Here is a 23,103-nt window from a genome sequence, read left to right on the forward strand (position 1 = left end):
CAATGCTCCCTTGCCGTGTGCCCACAATGTCATTTGAAACTACGTTTACTTGTCAGAATGGTTATTACGTGCTTATTTTACTGCATTCATACAACTTTGAACCACTGGTTGTTAGTAATGGATAATGATACTGATAAAAGTTTAAATGTTACCTAACAATATCTTAGGAATATACGGCAAAACTTTTGACAGTCTGCCATTAATTGAATCTGCAGAAGTGGCCATCACCACAAATTGTACTTTTTGTACCCAAAAAATCATGGTTTTCCGAGCTTTCTCAGGAACTACACACAAACAAGTTGTGCTCTTGTAAACCATCTGAAGTCCTCTCTAGACCACACCTAATGCAAAAGAACCAACCAATTTTCTCAACTTGCCTGGGTTGGAGAAAGTGTGTAGTATTTAAATTTTGATCCTGTACTGAAGATAGCTGCAGTATACCAGTTCTTCTGATGAGTATACAAATGGTCACTAGGCCAAGGGCTATCCAAAACAGTTGATGCCCGATACGCCCACTAAACTCGCTGGACAGAACAGGTAATTAGGATTGTGGAAAGGGGCCAAATAGGTTGAGGTCAGTTCCACCTTCTAATTGTAATTTATCGTAATTTAATAAATTTTACAGCCAAAGCGACACATAGCCGGACCTTTACCTAATGCAACACTTTCACAGCTAAAGTCCTCCAAACAAGAAACCTTACTAATCAACAAGATAAAAATCCACTTAAGATAGCAATAAAATAATTTAAAAAAAAAAACATCACAGCAAAGTAGATAGAACAAACGGATGCAAGGTGCAATACAAATGGCTGAAGGCCACAATTAAGTTTCAGAATTTTAGAATGCGTTACCATAGACTTTAAAGGCAGAAGGCCACAACGTTTAAAAACAAGAAAGCTTAAAAATCAACAAGATAAAATGCACCTAAGAGGCAAATAAAATAAATAAAAAAAACATATCATGCCTAAGTGGAAAGCCTCAAGGCAAATCAGATAGAACAACCATATGCAAAGTGCAATACCAATGGCAGAAGGCCACAATTAAGTGTCAAAATTTTAAAATATATTACCATAACCTTTTAAAGGCAGAAGGCCACAATGTTTAAGCTTGAAAGAAAAAATTAAGAATTAATTTTGGAAAATTTTTAAGTAAAAAAAAAAAAAAAACCATAAGCCTTAAATTTTAAGTAGCTGAAAACAGATAATTAAATACTGGTGGCACTCAGGAGCCTCCAGGGAGGTCTGTCTGCCCTCGTTCACTTAGGTGAGACAGGTGGTGAGCCCAACTACACTTGATCCATTGGAACCCAACTAGGGGACAGCCACGGACTGACCGACACAATGACTTGCTTCCCATCAATCAGTACATGAGAACTCAAACAGAAAAGGTTACTGACGTGACAATCCACAATTGAGATGTATTAGCTGTCAAAATTACACATCATGTTGGACAGCAACAACAGGTGAGGAAAGGACGCTGCCTAAAATTACGTTAGTGGCCAGGGCAGGTAACTGGAACACTAATGTCCACTAGGCAGAAAATTCCACTGGTGCACTTGAATTGTAGTCAAGCAAAATAGTTAATTGCACCACATAGCGACTAAATTTCAGCAGTAGAAACACTCGGTATTGCTCACAGGAAAACCTCGCCAACAGCAAACCACCGAAACGAACGACCACAACAAGAATTGACGTGGCTTAGGTAGTTGAAAACACTACTCAACGTTGACATCCTGGGTTGGTGAACCACGAAGCTCGTAGTACAAACACACACACACACACACACACACACACACACACACACACACACACACAGCTGACTCATGAACGATCGGCGAGCCAAAACGATCCACCAAGACCATGGCCCGGCTCAAGTGATGCATGGTGGCAATGGTCAGGTGAGCCATGTCGACGCATACCTCACTGCTGCTCCAACCTGATTGCACTAGTGCCGCAGTGCAACTCCCGACTGGCAAGTCCGGACTGTGGTCCAGAAGCATTCCAACTGTCTGGCCGACCCGAACTCGCAACCTGAACTACGACTAACTAACTTACAACAGACAATGAGCAAGAATTAATAGAGGTCAAGCAAAGATTTTATGAGAGGGGATGTATTGATATGATCTGCTAATGCTGCTCATGGTGAGGCAAGCAGCAACTCAGTGACAGTAGTAATTTAAATTGACGTAGTGAGAAGGAAGTACATTAAAAACAGGTTGTAAAATACATGATGGCAGGAATACAAGCCATGCACTGCTCCACCTTATCAATATAACCCAAAATAAGATCCCCTGAAAACTCAAATCTTCACGTGTTTTTTTGGAACACAGTGCATGAACTAATTGCATTTGTGAAGATATGTTTAGTATTTAATGAGAAATTACATTCATTCTTTATTCTATCTCAATTATAATTTTTTGTGTACCTCAAATATTCCTCTGAATTGTGTTATGTTTAAATCATGTCAAACCTTCTTTAACATAACAACAAAATTTGTGTTGCCATATTTGGAGATGGGGTCGAATCGCAAATCTTCCCCCCAGTTCCAGCCCTGGCTCTCAGAGGCCCAGTGTACATGTACAAAGCTAGAATTGATGTCCAACCATGCTTTTTGAGTACTTCACTTATATCCCTGAGTTCTTCCCTTGTCAGACAGTGTATATTAAATAAAGAAAGGCTCACATGCACACAAGAATAAGTGGACACAATCTGTAACTTACCAGCTCCTCAGAGACTACAGTCATTCCTGAGCATAGTTAATTATTATCTGAAATTGAATTCCAGTGTGTCCCATATTTGTTTCTGACTTAATCAGTTGCATAAAAAAGGAATTAATTTCATGTGGACACAGGTCTGCCAGATAGCTTCCTTGCAACTTAAAGGTGCCTGAGGTTGGTCCCTTGTTTAGCAACATTCAGTCCAGCAAATGTGTAATGCTAATCACTGATGACTCCGATTATGGCATTTATGCAGTGCTGTCCCATAAATATTACAATGGCACAGAACAACCAATTGTCTTTGCATCTATAACATTAAATTCGAATCATTGAAATTATTCACAAATTCAGAAATTGGTGTAGCCTATCATATAAAATGTCAAGAAGTTTCACATGTATCTCAATGGTACCATGATTCACCTGATCACTGATCACAAGCCCCTTATTTTGATATTAGGTCCCTCTTGGAACTTGATGAGAAGACAGTGCAGTAGCTGCAACAGTGGGTGTTATTCCCTAGTAACTATAATTACAAGATCTGTTATAGACCCATCACACAGCACTCAAACTTGAACACACTTTCCCACTTTGCCTTGTGGTCCAGATGTAGTGTTAACCTGGTACAAAGCATTGTGTTTTGTCTTAGACACCAATCAGTGACACACCCTTGGTGAATTCCCGGTTATGGCATGCAAATTTGAAGTAACAGGAGAAATAGCTCATGACTTGCTGCTGTGAATGATGTTGATTGCTGTAGAGTGAGGTTGGCTGGAGCACCCTGCCAAAGTGTGCAGACTCAGCATGGCACACGACATTTTTCGTTATGACACTAGCATAGCCCAACTGATAGGCAAATCAGAATGACTAGTTGTAATTCTGCCCTCACTCTGCCCCTGCATACTGAAGTTTCTACACACTGCACATTGGGGAATGTGCAGAATAAAGGCAGTAGAGTGGTGTTATGTGTACTGGCCCAGTGTTGACCAACACCACAGCCCCTATGATCTGTTTCGTCTCCATCATATTTGCAATAATGGGACACTTTCCATCTGGTGTCTGACAATGGATCTGCAATTAATGTTACCTAAGTTTCAGGATTTTTGTAATGACAGTGTTACTGAATATCTGACTACTGCCTCTTTCCATCCAGCATCCAGTTTGGAAGCTGAGAGTATGTTCAGAACGTTCAAAATGCAGGTGTACAAGATAATGTTGACAGTCAACTCTGGGAAAGCAATCACAAGCTTCCTCACAATCTACAGGTCCATCCCAGTAAATGGACTCAATCTGGCCAAAATTTTGCATGGTTGCAGAGCCTGCATCAACATCAACTTTCTGTACTCAAACTAGCAGGCCCACCCCTCATGCACTAGCCTTCTTACCACATGGGTTCTCACATATTCGCTCACTCTTTCGGCCATCTCCTCCCCTCCTCCTCTCCCTCCACAGTCCCCTTCAGCTGCTGACCAGGCATGCCTCACACTACCAGTCCCAGGAATAGCCTGGCAAACAGCCTGCCTGCCAATGCTACAACTGCCACCCTTCTTGCAAGTGACAACAGGTGTTGACAACGGCCGATGATGGGCATCTATGGAGATGGAACCTATTCGGTGTGTTATGCCACTTGCAACTCTCACCTACATCAGATACCCCATCTCCAAACATTTGGTGGAGGATTCCCGACTGGTCCTTGAGGCTGGACCACCATCCCTCCCATTCCCACTCCAGCTCTCCTGCACATAGGTGCAAGCAGCACCCCAGTAACTGGCAAGCCAGCAATTCCACAGGTTGTGCTCACATTTGACACGGCCACTTGTGAGGAGGAAATACTGCAGGAACCCTTGGTGGGGATTCCACCACCTCTCTTTCCCCTTTCTCAAAATGTCAACACAGGTTGGGTCATTCCCAGCCCTACATCCTGATTAAAGTGGGAGGGGTTTAGTGTGCGACAGTGATTGAGATTACCCTCTCAGACTTAGTGTTGGTGTAGAAGAGAGGTCAGAGATACTCAGATTTCATATCACAGCCACAGCATACTCCTTTGAATGGTGTGTTGGCACTGGGCATATTATGTGGGCCTGTCCATTGGCATGACAAAGAGTCCATAAATACTGTGGTCCTGAACTTTTTCGGCAGTTCTCATACCATGAACAGTAGAGTGATTGACCTCGCCTTTGTTTACGTTTTTCAATTCAGGTTGCTCCCTGGACTAATTGTACATGTTTTTGATGACTTTTACGATACACTGGATTTTGCTTCTTGTTAACCATTTATTTCATAATCTCTGTTGTCATCAAATACAGGAACTGCGTGTGGGCTGAAGTGCAAGTAATCATTAACAATGTTCTACCTATGCAATACATTGTAATTCTGTCAGAGACAGCAAAGGACTTGGAAGGGCAGTTGAATGGAATGGACAGTGTCTTGAAAGGAGAATATAAGATGAACATCAACAAAAGCAAAACAAGGATAGTGGAATGTAGTCGAATTAAGTTGGGTGATGCTGAGGGAATTAGATTAGGAAATGAGACACTTAAAGTAGTAAAGGAGTTTTGCTATTTGGGGAGCAAAATAACTGATGATGGTCGAAGTAGAGAGGATATAAAATGTAGACTGGCAATGGCAAGGAAAGCGTTTCTGAAGAAGAGAAATTTGTTAACATCGAGTATAGATTTAAATGTCAGGAAGTCATTTCTGAAAGTATTTGTATGGAGTGTAGCCATGTATGGAAGTGAAACATGGATGATAAATAGTTTGGACATGAAAAGAATAGAAGCTTTTGAAATGTGGTGCTACAGAAGAATGCTGAAGATTAGATGGGTAGATCACATAACTAATGAGGAAGTATTGAATAGGACTGGGGAGAAGAGAAGTTTGTGGCACAACTTGGCCAGAAGAAGGGATCGGTTGGTAGAACATGTTCTGAGGCATCAATGGATCACCAATTTAGTATTGGAGGGCAGCGTGGAGGGTAAAAATCGTAGAGGGAGACCAAGAGATGAATACACTAAGCAGATTCAGAAGGATGTAGGTTGCAGTAGGTACTGGGAGATGAAGAAACTTGCACGGGATAGAGTAGCATGGAGAGCTGCATCAAACCAGTCTCAGGACTGAAGACCACAACAACAACAACACCTATGCAGTGTACAACAGAAAATGGTTGATAATATTGATTTCAACATATTCTCCAGTAGATTTGTTTCAGAGCCTTCACAATGAAAAAGGGATATAAATAAAATGGCAAGAATTTGTCAAAATCCATTTGTACTTAGATGTTATGAGCAGCTTTGGAACATCTTAAATGACAGTCTAAGACAGCAGTCATAACAGAGGATTATTTTTGTTAAGGGGCGTTGCAGAATTTGTGTAGTATGTAAATTGCTCTAAGGAGATTCAAAAGACTCAACCATTCACTGAACATGTTCAGAATGAAGTGAATGTACAACTTGTTTCATGTCCCTTACACCAGGAAGAAAAATTATCACACTTTATTAAAGTAAAAATTCATGTGGCGTCGATAATACTTCCAATGTAAAACATTCTCAGTCATATATGTAATACTTAGATAACCCATCATGATTTTCTACACAGATGGAGGTAAGCCTCTCATAAGATGTGCTGCAGGAACACTAGTTCTGCTCCTGATTGTCTCTCTACTTAAACCAATTTCTGAGTCTCATTTAGCAGATAATGATTTCCAGAGTTGTTTATCACATGGCATGCCTAGCCACCAGGGTCTGGATTTCAGAAGTTCAGATACATAGCTTCTTATTCACTGTCAAATCAGGTTAATGCAACCACCTGTCAAAAGCCTGACTAACCAACTTCTATTGTGCAGACTGCTATGAGACTTCAGGAAGGGAGTCAGTGAGTTTCTCAAAGGTGCCAACAGGAATGTGAAGTCATTCTCACTTCAATACCATGGCCAACTGTGCTAGGTTTTGTTATTGAGAATCCAAGGTGCACACAGTACAATCAAGGTGGTCCCACAGATTCTCAATAACTAATCCTCAAGCTTGGAAATATGCATGTACACTGTGAGCTGTGTAGGTTGTTGCATTGTCCTGCTGGTGTATGCCATTGTACCGAGTAAAAACAAACTGCATGTAGTCTAATATATCACTTAAAATAATCAAGTAACTGCATATACAAAAAATATACTCACTTAGTGACAACAGAACACACAAATAAAAGGTATTACAGTTTCATAGATTTCAGAGTCAGTGGCTCTTCTTCTGGCAGAAGGGTTGAAGGGGGAGGAAGAGGGATGAAGGGAAAGGACAGATGAGGTTTGGGAAAAGTGATAGAGTTCTGAAGAGTCACCCAAAGTCAGAGGAGACTTACCAGATTGGATGAAAAGAAAGACTGATTCAGTCAACAGCCGTCGTTCACCCTTGTCCTCTATAGCCCATGATGCACCATAGTTGCCAGTTGCCTCTGCACTAGTTTTGGATGGTGCCATTTTACTATGCATGGTTTACTTTAACTACAGTGCCTCACAAACAGTTTACAAATTTAGCTCTTTCAAAAATGTTTCCGCCCTTGGCCCAAAAGCCATTGATCATTCCATATTGGACATCAGATAAATCACTCTGTTTCTGCATTACAACAATGACTGCACTGCTGACCATGAGCTCCAACACATTTTATATATCCTCCACTGTTAATGCTACCACCTATCATCTGTGACTGGTTATTGCACGTTGATGCTGAACAGAGGTGATGATCACATTAATGTGATGGGACCGTGTACATGTACTGACTTCATAACAAATTTCGAAATTATGAAGTATCATCTCTTGGGACTGTGATTTATTGAAGATATTTAATGATACAAGTTAGAGAGGTTATAATTTTTAAGTTAGAGAGGTTATAATTTTTATGGAACATATGTCTGCATATGACTAGTTTACTTTTTGTTTAAGAAATAGGATCAACAAAGTAATAACAGCTGACTCACAACAGTTTACCTTCAATGCAATAAATTACAAAGGGTATTCCACAAACCTGAATAACTGATTTTTCTTCCATATTTGATTTGTCTCATGTTTTTATTTTAAAAAAGTTCAAATGATGTCCTCTTTGCTTATTACATAACTATTGTTGGTAAACAAAACAAGAAGTATCTACACAATAAAGACCAAAGGACATTTGTAATTAAATTTGTTTCTGGTTTTTCATAAATGACCTTACTGAAAGCAGTTAAAGAAAGTCACAAAGTTCATCCAGTACTGTATGAGAGGATATGTACCATATGTGTCAATATAAGTAATAACTGAAACAAGAAAATTGATATTGTAGAGTGTCTTAATTAAATAGCATCATCAAATTTATCCAAAGGAGTAATCATTCATTTCAGGGAAGAGAAATTCATGTGTTGTATTGCTACTCATAGACAAGTGTAAGGATAGTATTTTGAAGTAACTATTCACCTTTAGGCAATTATATTAAAAGTTCCTGAGTTATTTATTCTATAGATAAATTTTTGTCAGAAATCCATTCCAGTTTGAGAGAAGCAGTGAAAATAGTGATTTTCACAGTAACAGTGCCAGTTGGAAAATCATTCTCCACTGTATTCTAGTGCATCTCACTGCAACCCCCAAATGGAGTGAAGTACTTAGACTTCTTTAGTACTGTATCCACAGAAGTAAATGTCTGACAAACAATAAACTACAGTTGAAACCAGATTACGATTATATTTTCATGGCAAGCCATTCTACAAGTGAGTACTTGAGTAAGTGTTAGTTACTGAATTCACATTTGGAATTTACTTGCATAACAATCAAGAGGGAGAGGGAGTAAAACATGTAGCTAACAATTAATGTTCACTAACTTACATGCCTCTTTGTGACAAAAGTGCTATTAATGGATGGTAATGCTGCATTTAATATTCCAGTACATTTTGTTTATTTTTTTTTTTTTTTTTCTAATTTTCAGTGCTTAGAAACCACAGAAATACCCCAACTGCTTTGGTGAATTCAACAAAGCAAGTAAATAAAGTGAAGCCCAATGTTAATAGGACTACACCAGATAATTTAACTTCTCCAAACCAAGGCTATAACAGGTAGGAGACACATTAATTAGACCATTTGCTTAGCCTCAACAACTCTTTGTAGAAAATCTAGTAGCATGTAATGGTGAAAATAATTTATAACATTTATTTTACTGTTCCGCTTGGTTATATATAAATTTTTGTGATTGATATAATTTCAGGTTCTAAAGAGAGCTATTAGCAAAACATACCTTTTTGTAAACTACAATATGCAAACTAAACTGCATGAAATAATGATGGAAATAATAGGAAATGTCAATTCCCTGTTAATATTGTATTTATAACACAATGTTGTCTTCCTGGCAGTGATATCTGATGCATGAAGAGCTTTATTGTATTATGTAAAAATATCTTGCAGCATATAATTTATAGGTGGGACGCATGCATGTGTCTAAGTTCATTAGCAACTGAAAGTTATATATTTAATTTAGACAGATTAAACAACACTGTCTGGAATTAGTAATAGCAGGTAAGAGGAAGAGCTGTAACAGTCCTGAAACTTGAAAAAATTTATAATTATATTTGATGAGAGAGGGAGTGTGTAAATGCACATAGAAAAAATAAACATTGGAATAAACATGAGTACTTTAATGCACATTTTATGGCCATAAAGCAGATACAGACAGCATTGGTTTCAAACATTTTTTAGCCTATTGAAGAGAATGTTATTTTGTTCTCACTTCATAAAGCTGGTTCGAGTCTGTAAATAATGGCAAATGGAATGACATTCATAACTTAACTTACTGTCACAACAGGAACTTTTTTATTTGCCAACATTATGCTGTATGTATTGTCTGATTTGAGTCTGCAAAGACAAGATCACCAAGCACAACAACTACATCAGAACTTTCCACCTGGCTGGATACCCAAAACAGATCACATATCATACCTAGCATTAAAATCTCAAGAAGCAATTTAAATTACATTATTAATGAAACACACATAACACTGGTGTAATATTCTGCAATATTTATTATTTGTTACATGGACCACTCATCATCAGGTACAAAGACAAGTATTGTAGAATATTACACCAGTGTTGTGCATTTTTCATTCATAACGTATAAAATATACTATCAAAAACTGATGGAACAGTCAATCAATGTGAAACAATTTAAAGAAACATCTGTTATGCACTTGAATATAACGGCTGAATCCTTGAATCATATCAAGAAATGATTAACTGCAATATGTGACTGCATTCAAAGAATGTTATTTGTTGTTTTATTAACTTCTTGTTTGAAGATGTTTTTCATTAATTGCCTCATTCACTTGTTTCACAGTGTTTCTAGATAAAAATGGGATATCAGCATCAACAGATCATGAAATACTTGGGTTAAAGAGTTCAGTAAGTCACTTAATATGTAGATTGATGGAGGTAGTGGCACGATTTGTCTTGGTATTCTAATGGTATAAGCAAACTAGTTTTTGAAACTGAAGTATTGACATACATTCTCCATGGGACCTGACACATAATCTCCACGAGACTTTTACATATAATCTCCATGAGACTGCAAACAGCTGAAAGCAAGGGGAAGCTAAAGCCATAATTTCTCCCCAGGACATGCAGCTCTACTGCACGGTTAAATGATGATGGCATCCTCTTGGGTAAAATGTTTTGAAGGTAAACTTGTTATAACCTTTAATCACTAATAAATTGCGTGGATATACAAACGTAGAAACAATAGCTGGTTACATGCTACCAATTCCGTATCGGTCATTCGACTGCCGTGCCGTGACATGCGGCCGGCGCCGTTCGTAGCTAGGTGGCGCTCCCGCGCTCAGCCGAGTTGTGGAGCGCCTCTATCGCCGTTTGCGCATACTGACGTGGCGGCACTCTTAAATGTTGTGGCACTGTCACAACACTTTTCCCCCCTTGAAAAAAAAAAACACTCACTTCCTGGGAGACACGAACAGCGCGGAGACATCCATGGCCTCTTGGGAGGCCCCAAGAAGATCCCGCAGAGAAACACGAGAGTACGGTCGAAAATGTCCAGGACGGAAGCCCGTGCGTGGAACATGCCTCCTGGACGAGATGATGGGTGAAAACTCCGGATCAGCATCCATAGGTGTCGTGGACCTGGGGGTGTGCTCCAGCGAGATGGGTCCCGGAGAAGGCGGCGTTGCGACTGGGGCCGGTTCCAGCGTACTCGGAAGCGGTAGCGACGTCGGCTGCAGCAACACGCACAGGAGATCGGCAGCAGCAACAGGACTGGCTTCTCGGGCTGGTGGAGGTGAAGGAAGGGGCGGTGGCACCGGCGTGGCCACCACTCGTGGGCGCATCTGGTCGTAATGGCGAACAACCATGCCGTCGTCCGTACGTATTTCACAAAGCCGGCGGCCGCGAAGAGCCTTGACCACCCCTGGAATCCAAATTTGGGGCGAGATCCATACCCTCGTGCCCACACGCCGGCGCCCACCGAGTATTTTCTCGCACGAGGGGACACAGTACAAGGCCTGACAGGGTGAAGCAGGTGCAGTAGAGTGCGCGGTTGGCGGCCATGCAAGAGTTCAGCAGGGCTGCTATCACCCAGAGGCGTGAAGCGATAAGAACTCAGAAAATGCAACAGAGTGTCATCTGTGGAAAAATCACTAAGGAATTTTTTCATCTGGCTTTTGAAAGTGCGGACAAGGTGCTCGACCTCCCCATTCGATTGTGGATGGAAGGGCGGTGCTGTAACATGATGAATCCCGTGTCCAGTACAAAAATCACGGAGGTCCTGCGAAGAGAACTGAGGGCCATTGTCCGTGACAATCGTGGATGGAGGACCTTCTAGCGCAAAGATTTTGGACAAAGCCAGTGTCGTCGCCACAGTGGTGGGCGACGGACATCGAACAACAAACGGAAACTTCGAGAAGGTGTCAATCAACAGCAGCCAATAAGTGCCGAGGAAGGGGCCGACAAAGTCAGCGTGCACCCGTTCCCATGGCTGCGCCGGGTCAGGCCACGGAGAGGGCATTGTACGGGGTGCAGCCAGTTGTTGAGCACACTGACCACATGCAGCGATCATGTGGGCAATGTCCGAATCAATACCGTCAATACCGGGCCAATAAACATGCCTGCGGGCCAGGGACTTAGTCCGAGAAATCCCCCAATGGCCTTCATGCAACAGTTTGAGAACATCTTTGCAAAGAGAGGCTGGCCAACGATAGGAATTTTCTGTTTATTATAAGCTCTCAGGTTTCGCGTAACTGGAGACAAGGGAGGGGAACCCAACTCCAAATACGTGCGAGAATTAATGAGAGTTACTGCAGAGCCAGTGTCCACTTGCATGCAAATGTCTTTATCCACAACACGAACAGTAACAAACAACTTATTTGTTTGAGAAAGCACACAGTTAACATCCATGTCCGATGCCTCGTCCTCGTCGACAGGAACTTTAGGGGACTGACACACAGAAGCAATGTGGCCTTTTTTCCTACATGAATTACACGTGGCCCAACGTTTTGGACACACGGTCCTGTCATGCTGTACGAAACAATGTGGACAAGAAGGAAGTGTGGAACGAACCTGCTTCTGTGGTTGCTGTTTTCGCTGCGAGCGTGGCGGCCCAACGCGACGTTGTTGACGCGAGTGAACCGCCGCCACATCGTCGGTCCCCTGGGAAACAGTCAAATTGTCCGTGACAAAAGTGGTTTGTGTAGTGCCTACATCACACCACGCGTCTATTTGCTCACCAGCAGCGCGAGACACTTCAAAAGATTGAGCGATACTTAGAACTTCTGACAATGACGGGTTTGGCAGTTGTAAGGCACGTTGCTGAACTTCTTTATCAGGAGCAAGCTGTAGAATAGCATGTGTGTCAATTTTTACCTCTCTATCTGTATTATTCCGTGGTTTATTAATTTTACAAATTTATACTGACTTTTTGATCACCCGGTATCTTGTGAAGGTATTTGTATGGAAGTGTAATATAGATGATGAGTAATTTAGATAAAAAGAGAAAAGAAACTTTCAAAATGTGGTGCTACAGAAGAATGCTGAAGATTAAATCAGCCAATCATGTAACTAATGAGGAGATACTTAATAGAATTGAGGAGACAAGGAATTTGTGGCATAACTTGACCAAAAGAAGGGATCGGTTGATAGCACACATTCTGAGACACTGAGGGATCACCAGTTCAGTATCGGAGGGAAGTTTAGGTGGTAAAAATTGTAGAGGGAGACCAAGATATGAATACAGTAAGCAGATTTAGAAAGATGGAGGTTGTAGTAGCTACTCAGTGATGAAGGGGCTCACACAAGATAGACATTTATTTAAGGAACTCAGGATATTCACAGTACCTTCGCAGTACATATATTCACTTATGAAATTTATCGTTAATAACCCAGCCCAATTCAAAAATAACAGCAAGATGCATAGCTACAACACTAGAAGAATGGATGGTATTCACTAGTCTGGATTAAATCTCACTTTGGCACAGAAAGGGGTGAATTATGCTGCCACAAAAATCTTTGGTCATTTGCCAAATAGTATTAAGTGTCTGACAGATAGCCAACCAACATTTAAAAGCAAATTAAAAGAATTTCTTAATGACAACTCCTTCTATTCAATAGATTAATTCTTAGATATGAAGTAGTAACTAAATAAATAAATTAATAAATAATTATTTTCGCTAAAGAAAACTTATGTTAAAGTGACACATTCCACATCATTACGAAATGTCGTATTCATGATCAATGGAACAAGGATTAATGTATGTATGTATGTATGTAGTAGCATGAAGAACTGCATCAAACCAGTCTTCAGACTGAAGACTACAAGAACAACAACAAAAACAAGAACAACTCCATGAGACTTAATTCCCTAATATGTATCATTTTCTCACCAATTTCTCTGCATGCGCATAAGTTTATTAAAGTAGTTTGGATAATTTTGCTCATGTTGCTCTATTCATGAGAAGCTAACTCATCCATTGCTGATTGTGTTCATGTGAAGTGGGAAATTAAGATCATCTTTTGCGAAATGAGTCTCACTGATCAGAAACTTTGTGTTTAAATACACTCATTGGTGGGACTTCAAAGACTGCCAGTCAGATTTGCTAGTGCTAATTCAATATTAACGGGTTTAATTATGTTTGTTTCTTAAGTCTGAATTTTTAAGATACTCTTTTGTAGTTTTTACATTTTATGAATCTGTCAAACGTGTTCGGTGCAACAATACTAAACAAATGAAAATAGAAATTTATTATCAATACAGGAATACATGTACAATTCACTGATCCTACAAATATGGTCAAAGCAGTTTCCATGCTCTTCTAAGCAAACTTTACATTTTTCAACACTGATTTACAAATTTTGTCACATATCTTCCAGGACTGTAGGTTTGCAAATTGTGATTCGATTTGTTCCTTCACTAATTTTGACAGAATAAACACCATTTTTTAGTATACCATGGAATGAAAAATCCATGGGTGTGATATCTATGGATTGTGGAGGCCATTGACTAGAACCATATCTGCCAGTCTGTTCATCAAAGTTTTCATTCAGAAAGTCTCACATAACAACTCCATAATGTGGAGGTAGTTCCTCTTGTTGCCATATCAGCTTTTCCTTAATCAACAGCAGATGTGCCAAAAGGGGACTATTTGCCAGTGCTAACATTAATTCTTGAAGTATGTTGCCATATCAGCTTTTCATTAATCAACAGCAGATGTACCAAAAAGGGACTATTTGCCAGTGCTAACATTAATTCTTGAAGCATACTTAGATAATTTACAGAACTAACAGTACCATTAAAAGAATAAGGCACAATTAGCCTGATGCTGAAAACCCCTGTCCAGTCACTCATGCCATTCACCTAAAAAGTCATTTTGTCTATCCAAAGAATGTCTTTGCAAAATTTGGCATTGGCTTCTTGTCGGAGAATTCCCTATGCCTGTCCATATTTTCATTTAGGCCTTGAAGTATAGGAGGCCTATATTGTTTCAATTTAAATTTATCAGAATCTTTCATGGGCTTGATCTTGCTATTCCAAACTCCTTTGATGCTTTTCTTTGACATTTAGTTGGTAACTATGCAAGACATTCCATGACAACATTAAGATTCACTTCTATATAACAGACATTAGTGCACCTGAACAAGGAAGCTCCATTACCAATCTCTTTAAATCTTAAATTTAGTTGGAGAATACCCTGTTGAGATGGAGACTGGATGTTTGGAAAAATATGCCACAAACAAATCACATACAGAACACTAATTATGGTCATGCTTCCACCATGTTTGGAAAACTAATTCACACTGTTCTGTAATTCGCTTTCTATTCATTGTTTCTCAGATTACAACAAGCAACATAACCTCAAACTGCTAGTGTCAGTTAACTTTGGGTACTACATCATAGTCAATTTGGTTTCACAACTGACTACCATTACTCTAGGCAGAATGCTAGTAACATCTGAGTTATGGAATGTCCTATATTGCTGATATTCTTGCAGCAACTGGTGTTGCCAATTAAAGAGTTAATGTGTGGCTGAGTACAAAAGAAATATTTTCAGTAATCACATCTTTCTCATTCACACAAAGAATAGATTGGGAATGTGATTGTAATGAAATCAGTGACACTGTGGAATTCATGTTCTGAAGTGAAACAAAGAATTTGCCTTATATTTTTAATTGTGTATTAAATGTAAATCTATCCTGTGCAGAAGGCCTAAGACCTGAACCAGTGTTCAAATTATGTGAGCGTTCATCAACTTTCACATGTGGTTTTTCTTTACATTTTCAACTCCAACACCTACATCAGCATTGACTTTTCATCTTAAATATGTGGAGAAGTATCTATTAGCCATGATCACTAGTAATTTATGTCTCTATGTATGGCATAACTCTTAGTTGTCTATAGCACACAGGATTACTTGACATATCTTTACGTGTCAGTTAATACACCTTCAGCTGTGCTTATTGATCTTTTTTTCAATTGATTTTGGTATTAAAATATACCATCTTGATGCCCATTCTGGGGCACATTGATTGTTGAAGTTGGTTGCCATTGTAAACTTCATGAGCATGGTCTTATTTAGTGTGAATTTATGGATGTCTCCTTTTGCCCAGTATGGCATGCTAAATCTCCATACATCCACTTTGAAGGTGTCATCCCTATTACATAGAAATATAGTTACAGCTGTTGTCCCAAGCTTGACCAGAAGATGGATGTACAGAGAGTACTTGACTTATTTCATCCATCTAAGCTCTATGTTTGTCTTTGATATGCTGACTCACACTGAACTCTCAACCGCCCTGCACTGGTATAGACATACCTGCTCTGTAGTCACTCCTGCTCATCTCATCTATTCCCTATTTGTTCTTGAATTTAAAATTTGTTCATGATCAACAACAAATAAAAAAATAGAGAAGATAAAATAAGTTGGGTCAGTCAGCTAAAGAGCTTGTAATCTCACAATTCCTCACCTATTTTCATACAGTTCTTTCAGCAGAAAAGAAAGAGCATTACAGGCTACTCTCAGCTTGGATCACTTTACTCTTGAGGACACTGATTGATAAATTTGGAAGCTGTACTGCAGTGGAATGTTTAGTTAACCCACTTTTCAACGTGTCTGATCTAAAGAAATACAGTATATTCTTTACTCTGCAGCCAAGTAAAGAGTAAGCCAAGAAAGAGATCATGATTCTGTGTAATAGAGTTCTATTGGCTTTCTTTTCCTCTTATGCAAGGAAAAATCACTACTAAATTCAATGAGACAGTATGAAATAAATAAATAAAATGTATTCTGTAGATGGTTATTTTCTAAACTTAAATAATTTTACTGAAGCATAATTATTACAGACAGGGTGGAAAATTTCAGAAAAATGTGTGTGTGTGTGTGTTTGTTTGTTTGTTTTCCACATTTCCTCCTAAAAGAAGGGAGAGTGAGGAGGAGATTTTTTTTGGGGGGGGGGGGGGGGGGAAGAGGGAGGGAAGAGGAAGAGGGAGGAAACATAGAGAGACAAGGAGATGAAGAAAAAAAGGCTAATTACAAATATGAAAACAGTTGTATGTTTATGGTCCACACATCTTTCTAAATCACTGGATCGATTTTAACCGAACTTTATACATATAACATTTCTTACCCATGGACATGGGCAATACTACAGTGTTTTGGTCAAGCAGGATTGCATTCGAAAGATGCAGTGTTTACCATCTGATTTAGTGTATCGTGAGCCCATGCTGACACCACAAAAGGTGTAACAGCCTTCTGAAGAAAAGTTTCTTGCTCTAGAAGACTATTGACAGTCTTTAATTCTTATAGTACTGTTTCCCTTAGGTTATATGGTCTCCTGAAGAGCCACAGGGAAGGGGTTTCACTTAGGCCAATTGTGAGTAACATTGTGCTCTGACATATTGTGTAGCAAAAACACCTTGCTGTTGAGCCCCCTAGTAGGTCAGTGTGAGCATCACAATAAGAACTTGATCCATTATTTACATAGACTAAAGGGAATATATTTGAATGACTCTGATATTCTAATACTAATTTTTGATGTGGTCTCTGTCTTCATTCACATTCCTCTGTCTGATTAATTATGGTTAATTGAGGTTAGGTTTTGTATTGAATTAACAAACCTATTTTGACATGTGTTGAATTCCAATTACATTTTGTTCAATGACCAGCACTATGAGCAGACAGATGGAAGCATGATGGGAAGTCTATTGTCACCCATTATTGCCAATCTTTTTATGTAAGTCTTCAAGAAATGTGCCTTGAAATCGGCAGCTTTGAAACATATGTGGTTCTTTTTCTTTTTTCAGATATGTGTATCATACTTCTGTTGTTTCACCTCATGCCAGTGAGAATTTGAACTACATCTGAATTCAATCCACCTGAATATTTGTTTCAATATGGATGTGGAAAAAGAGGTTGCCTTCCTTTCCTTGGTTTGTTGGTGGGGAAGAAGGTTGACTGTACATTGGGACATGCTATTTGTAGGTAGCCATTTCCCTCTAACTTGTATCTATAGGCTGGTAGTTGTCACCATCTGACTCAGCGTCAAATGGCACTTCGTACCTATGCTCACAGGGCTCATGTCTTCTCAGACTCAGAAAGTTCATCAGCCGGGTTAGCTCTTCTTGAGGTCACATTTCGTCACAATGGTAACAGAGAAAGGCAGATCAAAAGTCTGTTGCACTATCGATGAACTGTGCACTGGGTGAGTGGTGGTAATACCGTGAGGCACCAAAGTATACAACCTTTTTGTCTTATGCAGATAGCATTTTCAACAGGAGTGGTCACATTTTCCGGAATATGATGTGAAATAGTTTTTTGACGAGCATCTAAGATTAAGGTCCATTTAGATACCATAAAGGAAGATCTTGGTGTCTGTTGTATTCCTTGCAGTTGTGGCATGTCATACATGTTCAGACTACCAGGACTATGGAAGACTGGTTTACTGAGCATGAGTGTAACACCCACCTTCAACAGCTGAGCAAGTCTGCTGTTACAGAATATTGTCTTGGCACTGGTCATCCTAAGGAATGTAACAAGATTCTGATAAGCACTTTCAGCCATTGAGATGGCATTATTAAGGAAGTAGTTGAAATTAAATAGAGATGGAGGGTTTTACTTAAATTTTGCATGGAAGCCTCCTCTCTCCCTTGCAAAAAACAGAGGGACAGAATTAATGCTATCACATCTACTAGTTATTAACTTTCACTATAGCTAATGTCTGATGTTAGTCATCTCCAATTGTATGGTGGTGCTACTGTTTACAGTGTGCATGGGCATGCACGCACATGGATGTGTGTTGGTATATGTATGTGTGTGTTTGCGTTATCTTTCCACAGTTGCTCTGCAAATGAAGGTTTTAAAATCCCTTGCTAAGTGCTTAGTTGCTGCAATTTTGTCTTCAAAATGACAGGGTGTGCACCTGTCGAAATATTGTCAGTTGTTGTTGATGTCTCCTGGCTGCATCCCCATAAGTTATTTGAACATAACACCTATTGTCTGAAAACAAGCACTGTGTGGGTAAGAACTACTGTATCTACACTATGTGATCAAAAGTATCCGCACACCTGGCTGAAAACAACTTACATGTTCATGGTGCCCTCCATTGGTATTGCTGGAATTCAGTATGGTGTTGGCCCACCCTTAGCCTTGATGTTAGCTTCCACTCTCACAGGCATATGTCCAATCAGGTGCTAGAAGGTTTCTTGGGGAATGGCAGCCCATTCTTCATGGAGTGCTGCACTGAGGAGAGGTACCAATGAGAGTTGGTGAGGCCTGGCATGAAGTCGACATTCCAAAACATCCAAAAGGTGTTCCCTAGGATTCATGTCAGGACTCTGTGCTGGACAGTCCATTACAGAGATGTCATTGTTATGTAACCACTCCACCACAGGCTGTGCCTTATGAACAGGTGCTCAATCATGTTGAAAGATGCAATTGCCATCCACAAACTGCTCTTAAACAATGGGAAGCAAGAAGGTGCTTAAAATATCAATGTAGGCCTGTGCTGTGATAGTGCCATTCAAAACAACAAGGGGTGCAAGCTCCCTCCATGAAAAATATGACCCCACCATAACACCATTACCTCCGAATGTTACTGTTGACACTAAACACACTGGCAGATGACGTTCACCGTGCATTCGCCATACCCACACCCCGCCATTAGATGGCTACATTGTGTACTGTGATTCATCACTCCACACAATGTTTTTCCACTGTTCAATCGTTCAGTGTATAAAGGTATCGTTTGGCATATACCAGCTTATGAGCTGCCGCTCGACCATGATATCCAAGTTTTCTCACCTCCCATCTAACTGTCATAGTACTTGCAGTGGATCCAGATGCAGTTTGGAATTCCTGGCTGATGGTCTGGATAGATGTCTGGCTATTACACATTATGATCCTCTTCAACTGTCAGCAGTCTCTGTCAGTCAACAGACGAGGTTGGCCAGTATGCTTTTGTGTTGTATGTGTCCCTTTACGTTTCCACTTCACCATCACATTGGAAAGAGTGGATCTAGGGATGTTTAGAAGTGTGTAAATCTCGCATACAGACGTATAACACAAGTGACACCCAATGACCTGACAACGTTCGAAGTCCGGGAGTTCCTCAGAGCACCCCATTCTGCTCTCTCACGATGTCTGATGACCACTGAGGTCGCTGTACTTGGCAGTAGATGGCAGCACAGTGCATGTAATATGAAAAACGTATGCTTTTGGGGATGTCCGGATAAATTTGCTCACATAGTGTAGCCCGCATTGAAGGAAGGGGGGAGGGGGGGGGGGGGTGTTTAGAGTTGGTAAGACCCGACTTCTCAGCTGATCTGCATGACTGATATGTTGTATGGATGAGATTGAGTTCGTTCCAGGCAGGATGCAAACGGAAAGGCATGGCTGAGTAGAGAGATAGGTGACAGGGATGAAGGAGGTGGATAATGTGAGGAAGGGAGGAAGAGATAGACAAAGAGAGGGAGCAATGGACAGAAAGAGGGAAGGAGGTGATGGACGGAGAGAGGGAGACAAGGCAGTGGACCGAGAGAGGCGGGGGGGGGGGGGGGAGGCAGTAGGCAGAGAGAGGGGGGGGAGGAGGATGATATTGTCTTGTGCTGATGGAGGCACAATGAGAACAGTGCCCAGGAAAACAATGTAGAATAGTTTTATATGAACATTAAATAAAATGACTCTCCCTCATGGAGTGTTAAGTTATATACAAATGAAAGTTTGTTTGGTACTTTGAGTCCCAAAACAAGGAAGACAAATAATGATTAAGTGGACAAAGGCCAAAGTGAGTAACAGTAAGATTTGAGTCCAGAATCACTTTGAACATTCAGAAGTTAATGACACAGTTAGTCATGATCTTGGTGAAGGGAGACTATATGCATGTAGTTGGCATAAGGCCAAAATCTGAAGAGAGAGAAGTTACAGTTCACAGTCCTAAGCTCAGCAGGGGTTGGAAGATAAACTCTGTATGGTAACTGTCCAACAAAGAGAGCCCTGATTGATGGACTTTGGATGCAGCTGATGCCTGGCCCAGGGAACTCAGAGGCATGATTGTTTTGATAGCTGAGACAAAACTGCCAGTCCACGGTTGAGTGCCAGCCTAAATAACATCACAGAGTGAGCTGCTGGCAAGCATGTGGCACGTCATAAGAAAATGTGCGCATGATCACAACACTGTGGTCATGGAAGTGCACTCTGCTGGCAATATAATTGGTGCTTATCTTGGCTGATGCCAGATACTCTTTTGACAAAAAATCAGTGCATTACTGTTGTTATTGATGTTTTTCTATGGAACCTTTACCAAAGTGCAGAACAAATGTGGATCAGTGTTTCGCTTTCAGGCACTTGTGTCTGTTGCTGCAAAGAATGCCTGAAGCATGGCCACCCATGGGACATAAGTGTGATGCAGGTTTACATGTTGCTGTCTTGTAGGAGGGATGCAGAATGCAGTAGGGGAGATAGACAGAGAGACGGGGAGAACTTAATGGACAGTTGACAGATGGAGGAAGAGGAGATGGATGGAGAGAGAGGGGAGGGAGAAATGTACAGAGAGAGGTGGCAGACAGAAGGAAGGGAGAGGAGGGTATAAGAGGCAGGTGGAAGATGGAAGGGGGGGGGGGGGGGTATCGGGCAGATGGGAAAGGAAGAGGGGCAGAGAAGGCAGGTGGAAGATGGAGAAGGTGTGAGGAGGTAGGTGGGAGAGGTACAGGGTGTGAGAAACGAGGTGAAAGATCGACAGGTTGTGATGAATTAGGTAGAAGAGGGAAGAGAAAAGCAAAGGGGAAGGTGGGTTAGTGAGAAATTGCATTTTTCCATGTGTTTGATAACAACTGATACTAGTAATGAAGCCACAGTTTTTGAGGTTGCTAGGCTCTTTGAAAACAGTCATGATGACGTGTGTTTGTGTGTGTGTGTGTGTGTGTGTGTGTGTGTGTGTGTGTGTGTGTGTGTGTGTGTGTGTGTAAGAAGGGGAGGGCCATTATCCCACCTCATTTTCTAACAAACTTGGCAAACATGACTTGCAATGTGGACAAGATTACTGCGACAGTAAGACCCACAAACAACCCAACAGCAGATGATGGGGATGAAAAGTGGAATGCTTCTCATTGTGTCGACAAGATCATGAGAATGAACACTGCAGTGAGGCAATATTTTCGTCAGTTTGTTTTGGCACCAAAGATCATACCACAATGAATTTCACATCCTCTCCGGAGCTGTACGGTGTAAAACAGCAGAGATTCGGACATGCGTGTTGTGCGATATCAGTGACATACGCATACATGGAAGAAGCTGCAGGTAAAACATTATAATGAAATATGAACAAAACATTAACCACTATAATGAGACTCTGTTCCCAAAGTGCACGTATCTGTAATCAATATCTTATGTTGAGAACATTTACAGTGTTACTCCACTCTGTCCATTGTAACATGCTTGGATCCTCCTTACATGCTGTCCTCTAGGTGATAGACATGATACTGCTGAATCCTGTCCCATTCTACATTGGCAGCAATATGTGAGACAGGCTCCTGCAGTGTCCCATTGCAGTTTTCAACTGGTTCTAAGCATAATTAATCTGTTTTATATAGCAGGTATTGCAGGGCATTTTGATCAATTGATTCCAGCCTGCTGGACGAATATGTTCTTGAGGTGGATGGAACAGCTCATGCATGAGTGTTTTGAAAGATGAACCCATTGCCAAAACACAAATTATTGTGCTGGACAATAGGTTGCAGGGTCTTGTCTTCACATAACACATCCTTCATATTACCTTTGACAGTGGCAACATTCATCTAGCATCCATACATGATAACAGCTCAAAACATGATTGACTCACCTCCAAGTTGAACCTATGAGGCAGCATGACTGGCACCTGGTCTACTCCACAGTCTTGTACACTGATTGTCAGGTATCAGACAAATCATTCACTTGTCAATGAAAAGAACACCATACTATAATCCAGATTCACCTCCAGGAGTTCACTTAGCCATATTCTCTGCACATGTGGTTCTGGAGACTTTCTCAGGTCATTCATAGCAGATGGTTGGAGCCCAAATTGATTGCATGAAAGCAGTTATGTATTCCCTGAGTTGACACAGGTATTACAGATGGCTCCAAACAGACTGTGTGTAGTTCTGTTGCAGTCTCCTCAGAATACTTACCAACCATAATTTGTAGGTTGCAGTTATCAGCTGGCCTTGTTGACCACAAGCAACCACTAAGAGGCAGATTTTCAATGTTGTGTGTCTCACAGTATCAGTTGAATGTTCAAATAACATGGCTATGGTGTATGCCAGTTTGGCAGGCAGTTTCCCATGCAGTCAGCCCTTCTTGCCATAGAATAACAATGTGCACAGTCTAAGCTTGAAATGACACTTTGAGACAGAACAAATAGTGT

The 23,103-nt window shown here is 40.6% G+C and overlaps 1 protein-coding gene across 1 annotated transcript in view; it reads left to right on the forward strand.

The window, feature by feature from the left end:
• The window catches only part of LOC126462459 (calcium-activated potassium channel slowpoke), a 915,336-nt gene that overhangs the window by 619,974 nt on the left and 272,259 nt on the right, over positions 1 to 23,103 (forward strand). The window contains exon 18 of the mRNA XM_050096074.1: positions 8,654 to 8,780. Coding sequence (XP_049952031.1) covers positions 8,654 to 8,780 — 127 coding nt within the window. The remainder of the gene's footprint in view (positions 1 to 8,653; positions 8,781 to 23,103) is intronic.

This window comes from Schistocerca serialis, chromosome 1, assembly GCF_023864345.2.
Source record: "Schistocerca serialis cubense isolate TAMUIC-IGC-003099 chromosome 1, iqSchSeri2.2, whole genome shotgun sequence".
Taxonomy (NCBI): Eukaryota; Metazoa; Arthropoda; class Insecta; order Orthoptera; family Acrididae; genus Schistocerca; species Schistocerca serialis.